Source organism: Rhincodon typus, chromosome 4, assembly GCF_021869965.1.
Source record: "Rhincodon typus isolate 14 chromosome 4, sRhiTyp1.1, whole genome shotgun sequence".
Lineage (NCBI taxonomy): Eukaryota > Metazoa > Chordata > Chondrichthyes > Orectolobiformes > Rhincodontidae > Rhincodon > Rhincodon typus.
The window spans coordinates 6394514-6402767 of record NC_063335.1 but is presented as its reverse complement, the minus strand read 5'-3'; the positions used below and the strand labels follow the sequence as shown (position 1 = coordinate 6402767).

General features: G+C 38.2%; 1 protein-coding gene across 2 annotated transcripts in view; it reads right to left on the bottom strand.

Moving 5' to 3' along the window:
* Nucleotides 1–939: 939 nt before the first annotated feature.
* Nucleotides 940–8254, bottom strand: part of golga4 (golgin A4) — a 128498-nt gene continuing 121183 nt past the window's right edge. For both annotated transcript variants that reach the window (XM_048595648.1, XM_048595649.1), the window contains one exon: nucleotides 940–1474. In XM_048595648.1, coding sequence (XP_048451605.1) covers nucleotides 1460–1474 — 15 coding nt within the window. In that variant the 3' untranslated portion in view covers nucleotides 940–1459. The remainder of the gene's footprint in view (nucleotides 1475–8254) is intronic.

Below are 8254 nucleotides of genomic sequence, written 5' to 3'. Positions count from 1 at the left end.
TTCTGCTAACCAAGCTCCTCTCTCAAAAAAATAAACATTTTAAAAATTATCCACCCCTTCAATTACGTCAGTTCATGAGAGTCAAAATATTCCCAGCCTCTAAGCTGACTTCAATTAGCTACACTTTATTATCGACTCTCCAGTGTACAATGTTACAGCACATCAACTGGTACGTTATTCAAAAAGCTATATCCCATTACCAAGAAATATTATTCGTAAGTGCCTGTGATACTTGTAAGTGTCACTGTAACAGAAGTTGCCCATTTAAGCCCTTGGCCCAGTTCCTCAACACAAAATTTTCTTGAACTGGTACTGCAAAGCCACTGTAACTTTGGTGATATACTGCAGAAAATGTGCAAATCTCTCTCACATTGGTGGATATACCCTCAGCTGCCAGAGCTCTAAGCTTTACAATCCACTCCTTTTATGTGAAGCAGTCAAAGCAGCCTTACTAGGATTAAGATGCAAGACAAACATCATGTTGTTATTGCAGTAACAGAATTTCCATCACAACTGTAGCCTAGTTATAGTGGCAAAATGAAATCACATTAAAAGAAAAGATCAGGCTGAAATTGATCACAAATCTACTGTTTAGCCTCTTTTTAATTTCATCAGAAAAGTAACTGATAATAACGTGAAATAGCTGAAATTAATTGAATGAAATGTATATAATTCATGATCAACTGTTCTGTTGACTTAACATATATCAATAGAGATCACTAGCAATTCTTTCAAGGTCTTCAGTTTGAAAAAAGCTCTTACTGTAGGACTGCAAACAAAAGTGTGATTAAACTGAAATACTGTCATTAAATGTAGTAGAGTGGTGACAAAAGTGATGGAAGAACATGAAAATGGTTGACAAATAGCATACAAGTTCATCTTAGGAAAGCATTCTTTCAGATATTTGCAAACAAGTGGTCAGATTAACAAAACAAACGCATTTTTGTACATTAAATAAAACTTTATTTCACTTCTCCAAGTGAATGTTACAAGTTACCCTTTGCTTAGCATAGATATGAATCATGTATTTACAATTTACAGTAGTGTATCTCTCCAAAATACAAGTACAAAAGCTATAGTAAACAAACGAGGTACTGCGATTCAGTATCTTTATAGGCTGAAGCTCCAAGTATATTACCTAGCAAAAAAAAATCAAGCCGTACAGAAAGAAGCATTCCAGTCAAACATTAACAGCATCCATTCACGGCTTATATCCCATTAGAAATTTATTGCACAATTTATCCTAGTGCCATTTAACAAGAACCTGCTAGAGTTAACATCCGAATAGTATCAAGTCTTCTTTAAATTTTAGACTTTGTACAAATCACAGTAAAAGGCCATAGAAACATCATCTTTATAACAGTACCATATTTCCCTTCTCTCCACAAGCAAACAGATAAATAACATCCCAGCAGCATGATCATGGAATAGCTCCGCGTCACCCTTGTAGATTTCCCAGTTAACGTAACCATGTCTGGAAAAGGAAACAAAAGAACTTTCTGTAAATGTCACATCATTTCCTGTTATATTTTCAGAACAGAATATACACTTTATTAGCAATGCACCCAAATGACAGTGTTTCATAGGTTCATGTTTCAAATGACTAAAATTTTGCCCACAAAAGAAAGTGATAAATCCATGAATATACCACCAATGCTTCTGCAGCACAGAAACTCATTTTAAGTAGCTCAACAACATTTTGAACCCATGAAGATAAATACAGTTTCTGATCAGCCAAATCTCAGAGAGGTAAAAAAGCCCTCACAAAAAATTTAATCAGTGTAAAAATGAACAGTAAATATCAATTATAATCACATTGCAGAGCAGCCACAATGTGCAATTCATTCCGCTTAAAAAAGGAGGAAAGTTAGCTTGATGGTGAGCTCTTTTTTGAAGTGCTACACTGCCTGTGGTCTAGGGATACCTACAGTGCTGTTAGGTAGCATTTCCAATACTTTAATCCAATAACAATAAAGGAATTATGAAATATTCCAAGTCAGGATGTTGTGTGACTTGGAGGGGAACTAGCAAGCAGTGGTGTTCCCATGCATCTGCAGAGTATTCCAATCCACTCCTGACTTGTGCTTTGTAAATGATTGACAAAATAAAAAGAGCAGGAGAAGACAGTATTGCCTGTTGAGACTGCTTTGAAATTCAATATGATCATAGCTGATATTGGTTTCAACTCCTTGCCAATTGCTCCCATATCCCTTGATTCCCCGAGATCCAAAAATCTGTGCTTAATTATTTTCAATAATTGAGCATCCACAACCCTTTGCAGGAAAGAATTCAAAAAATTTCCAACCCTTTTGGCTGAAGAAATTTTTCAGTACTTAATGGTTGGCCTCTGGCCCTGAGACTGTGTCCCTGTGTACAAGATGCACCAGTCAGGGGAAACTGTTTCACTGTCTACCCTGTCAAGATTTTTCAAAATCTTGAATATTCCAAACAGACCACCTCTCACTCTTTTAATCTCTACAGAATATAGGCTCAATTTACTCAGTTTTTCATTGGACAATCCTACCATTCCAGGGGCAAAACTAGCAAATCTTTGCTGTACCATCTCCAATGCAAGTATATCCTTCATTGAATGTGGAAATGAATATTATGCACAATATTCAAAGTACACTTTCATTGAAGCCTTGCACCACCGTAGCAAGATTTCTTTATCTTTGTACTCCATATCCCCCATAATACAGGCCAACATACCATATGCTTCCCTAAATGCTGGCTGTATTTGCATGCTAACTTTTTGTGCTTCTTCCGTAAGTGCACCCAGATCTTTCTGAACAAGACACTGGCAAGTCTCACACCTTCATTTTCTCAATTATTCTGTCAGCCACCACATGGAATGAATGGTCTGAGCAGAGAAGGAGACCATAATTCAACTTGATTTGTCTGTTCTCGTTTTTGAAAGGAAGAATTTATCCTATATCACCTCAACCTTCTCCCCTAGCCTTGCACATTCTCTTTTCAGATCCAATTCCTTTTTAAATGCTTCAACTGAACTTCCAGGTCAAAGCTACCCGCTTGATTGACACCCCGTCTAACATTTCCAACATTTTATTCCTTCACCACCGACATACATGGGCAGCAGTATGACACACTGCAGTAACTCACCAAATCTCCTCTAATAGCACCTTCTAAACCTCTAGTCTCTATCACCTACAGAGACAAGGGCAGGAGATACATACGAACACCACCACCTGCAAGTTCCTCACCAAACCACACAATGTCCGGATGTGAAACTATATTACTTTCTTTCACTATTGGTGAGTCAAATTCCTGGAACTCTCTTCCAAGGTGTACTGTGTGTGTACCTCCATCCCAAAGACTGCAGCAGTTCAAGAGGCACCTTCAAGACAACCACCTTCTCGAGGGCTATTAGGGACAGGCAATAAGCACTGGCCCTTTCAACAATGCCCACATCCAATGAATGAATAAAAATTGGTTCCTCATCCATTTCTATAAATATTTTCTGTTCTTTTTCTGGTGCCTTCACATCCTTTCTAAAGTGTGGTGTCCTAAACAGGAGACAATAACTCAACTGAGGCCAAACAAGAGTTTTATGCAAGTTTGCCTCCAAGTCTCACACAATACTGACTTGGAACTCGAATTGTCATTGCCTCACTGTTACTGGATCAAAATCCTGTAACTCTTTTCCGAGCAGAACTATGGATGCACAAACATGGATTGCAGTGGTTCAAGGTGGTTCATCACACCAGGGCAATTAAGGATTGGTAACACATGTTGGCCTAGCCAAAGACAGCCACATTCCATGAAAGAACTTTTAAAAAACCTTGGATACTGTATATCTTGTCAGCCGTGCATTCAATCTATCCTTGTGACTTCAATGACTTATACATACTCACATCCACATCTGTCTACTCCTATATCTTATACCTTTAGAATTTTATTATTTTATTTTGTCTTTGTGTTTTTCCAAGCAAAGTGAATCAGTACACACTTGTGTGCAGTAAATTTAAATCAGCCACACGAGTATCAACTGTACCAACCTCTATGTCATTTTCTTTACTATCCTTTTCACAGTTCACAATGCTCCTAAGTTCCACATCATCTGCAAATTTTAAAATTCCACCCTGTACACCAAGTCATTAATATAGATCAGGCAGAGCAAGCAGCTCCAAAACATACCTTCTCCAAATCTGAAACACATATTAATCACTACTTGATTTACTGTCACTCAGTAAATTTCATATTTACGGTGTGCTTGTCCCTTTTATCCAATTACTTATAAATCTGTTCTGGCACTCTATCAATGTCTTTGGACACCCATGTACAACTCAACAATAGCACTGTCCTCATTAAGAAAGCACATGAAACACTGGACTATAGTTACTGGGCTTACTATGAGAATGTTTTTTGAAGGGTGTAACTTTGCAATTCTCCAACCTTGAGTCTAACACTATAAAATGCATCAGTATTTTCCGCTCGTTTTCCTTATTGTCTTTGGATGCATGTCCTTCAGTCCTGGAGCCTTATTAACTTCATGTATAATCCAACTACCCAAAACCTGCTTCTTATCAATTTTTTTTTTTTTTTAAATTCACTTGTGGAACATGGGCATTGCTGACTGGGCCAGCATTTATTATTCACCAATAGTTGCCCTTGAGAAGGTAGTGATGAGCTGTCTTCTTGAACCGCTGAAGTCCATGTGCTGTAGGTACACCCACAATGCTGTGAGGGAGGGAATTCCAGGGTTTTGACCCAGCAACAGTGAAGGAATGGCAGTGATATATTTCCTAATCAGGATGGTGAATGAATTGAAGAGGGTGGCATTCCCATGTATCTGCTTCCCTTGTCCTTCTAGATGGAAGTAGTCATGGGTTTGAAAGGCACTGTCTGACCCTTTGGGAAGTTCGGAAGATGCCATAAACCTTTCTTTGAGTGCCTGCTTGTGGAAAGGCTTTGCGGAATCAGAAGGCGAGCCATTTATCATAAAATTCCCAGTCTCTGAAATGTGCTAGACAATTCAGTATTAACCTGATTAGTCTAGTTATATTCTGATTAGCGGTAACAACAGAATATTGGAGCTGCGGTATTTAGTGACAGTAAAATAATTGTGGGACATGGAGATGGTTAAGTTCTCCCATTCTGGAGACAGTCATTGCCTGGTACTTGAATGCTATGAATGGTCCCTACATTAAACAGCCCAAACAGAGTGGTGCCCAGCTCTTGAATGATGGAATCAGATGTGTCACTATCTGAGTCATCGCAGATGGAACAGTACATTATGCAAATACCAGTAAACATACAACTGACTTTAAGATGGAGAGAGGATTAGTAGTGAAACAGCTTAAGATGCTGAGGCCTGGCACATTGCCCCAAGAAACTCCTGCAGTGATGTGCTGGGGCTGAGAAATTGGTCTGAACAAACAGAACCATCTTTCTTTGTATTAGGTATGACTCCAACCAAGAGAAACATCTATGCCCAAGTCCCACCGATTTCAATTTTGTGAGGGCTCCAACATACTACAATTGGTGCTTGGAGGTCAAGGGCAGTTATTCCCACCTCACAAATGGAGTTCAGCCCATTAGTCCATATTTGGATTGAGGCTGTATTGAAGTCAGGAGCTGAGTAGTAATGATGCCAAAGTGCTAGACACAGTCATCAGGGACATCTTTCAACACCTGACTGATGAAACACCTCCGGCTTGAAAAAAAACTACAAACAGAGATAGCAACTTGTGATAACGTGAGGCTGACAAACTCAAACTCAACAGCCTGCCATCACCCCACAATCCCTCCTGCGGATTATGTCCAAAACTGTCGTGTCATTGCTTTTCCTTTTAAACAATACACAAGGATAAAGGTTAAAAGGTCAGTTCTAACTCTACTGTGAGAGATCCTGGGACTAAACATTCTCATGTGTTCAAGCCAGAGTTTCAGCATTAGGGTGCTACGCAAGTCACAATCAAAGAACAATCCCATAGGCAACTCTGTGTTGCAGGCAAAAGGGCCTCTCTTGCTGTGTGTGCTTTAAGTCTGCCAGACAAAAATAAAACAGGACAACAAAAAGACTCTCTCCCACCTTTAATACTGAAATTAAATCACAGTTGAATGGACTCAGAACAGGAAAATCTCAACCTATCTGCAAAAGCCAAGATCATAAAACCAACCATTCAACTATTCATGTCACAATACCAGGAATCTCGACTGCAATATTCACAATGGTCAATGATTTTCTCTTTGTGAACAATTTAGTGACTGATCCTTTTTTCTTGAGACTTTTATTTCTTTGGACTCACTTCGAATCCCTGTGTACATGTTATTTCAGCATTTCTTCTCACTTGCAGTAGTTAATAAACTTATTCTTTTTGACAATACAAAAGATCTGCTGACATTTGCTTCTTTCAAAATGTAAGTTCATTTGGGTCTGGAAGTATCCACAAGGGATCCTTCATAAATTGAGCTTTTGCTGCAACTAATTGAGTGATGGGTGAATAAAGAGTGGGGCCAATTTAACACCTTCACCCAGGAGTTTAATGGTTTATGGTATCCCAATCTGCCTGAAGTTATTGACCCATCAAGCAGTACACAGACAAATGGATTTTAAACCAAAAACAAAATAAATGTATGGTGAGATTTATGCTATTATGTGAAGGAATTCATTTTGCAATCTGTTTAGGGCAACAGTCGAACAAAATATTAATATGCCTTTATAAACTGTGTAATATTAATATGGATGCCAGCTAACTTTTTAAAATGTGAACTTAATTTATAACTTTACAGTTTTGCACCCAAAAATGTGTCAGTGCTTTTTGTTGTTATTTGAATTGTTTTATTTGTTAGAAAATAAAGGTTTAAAATACACATTCAGTTCCTAGAGACTTCACTGTGGTCATTCTCTTCAGAAAATTACAATTATAGTACGATCAAATTAAACTACATGAAGACTATGGAAGGAAAAAGTCAATGGTTGAATACCCATTTCTTGTTCCAGGTTGTCTACGAATGCTGTTCAGCACACTTAATCAATTACAATGCCGAAGCAGATGAACTATGAGGCATATACATAATTTTGTTAGTTGGCTAGCTTTATGTTGTTACGAAAAGCTGACAAAGAACAGACAAATGAAAGGTATGACTCACCCATGTATTAAGTGGCTGCATCACCAACCAAGTCTCAGAAAATACCAGTGCGAGATGAGGAATACTATACAGCCAGGGATAAATGAGCATAATAGCTTTTGTTAGTTAAGCAAGCAACACACCCAGTGCCATGGAAAATACATGCAAAAGAGTTAACTGTTAGCTGGATTGTCCAAACAGTTCGAAGGATTGTTAAACTGGTATCTAATTGGAGGAAATCACTACTAATGATGGGAAAGGTAATCAAGAGAATGCCTTGACAATGGACTAACAGTGAGTTCCTTGGAAAGGCCAACAAACTTTTAGACATATGATCAATTAGCATTAACCTGCAAAAATAGAAATTGCTGGACAAACGAGGTTTTATGGCGGGAAAACAGAGTTCTTTGAGACAAACTCATTGGACTTGAAACATTAACTCTGATTTCTCTCTACAGATGCTTCCAGCCCTGCTGGATTTCTCCTGTAATTTCAGTTGTGTGTGCTTCAGACCTTCTGCATCTGCAGTTCTTCATTTTATTCCATTATCATTAAGCTAGTTTAACACATTACAGTTAGTACATTAAATGTGAAGAATCATGTAAATGTGTCATATTTATGTCTCTAAGCATATGCAACCTCCTTTATCCGCAACCTCCTTTATCCCAAAAAGGATCCACTAGTAGCAGTGATAACTGCTTATTATTTACATATTAGAAGATTTTTGGACTCCCACTCAAGTTGATTCATTCTTGTCTCATATTCCCATTTTACAGTCCTTTTTCTCTTTACTTCCTTTCTAAACCTATTGTATTTGACACTGTTACACTTGAAGACTTCACCTGGCCTGTATCATACACCTGCTATTTTTGCTTCATCATCTCTATCAACTTGAGGACCTCTGGTTTTGGTTCTCCAACCTGTCGCCTTTGTTGAACTGCATCTAACTTTTACTTGAAGCATATCTTCCTTAACAATCACCAATTATTTCATCTTCCTGTCAGTCTCTCGATTAATTTTAGCCTGGCTAGATCCCTTTTCAACTCATTGAAATTAACTCTCCTACACGTTTATCATCCCCATCTTCCTTACTCTCACTCGTGCACAGCACTAGGAATAATCCACAGATTATCCACCTTTCAGGTCCTACTTTAACTTCCTC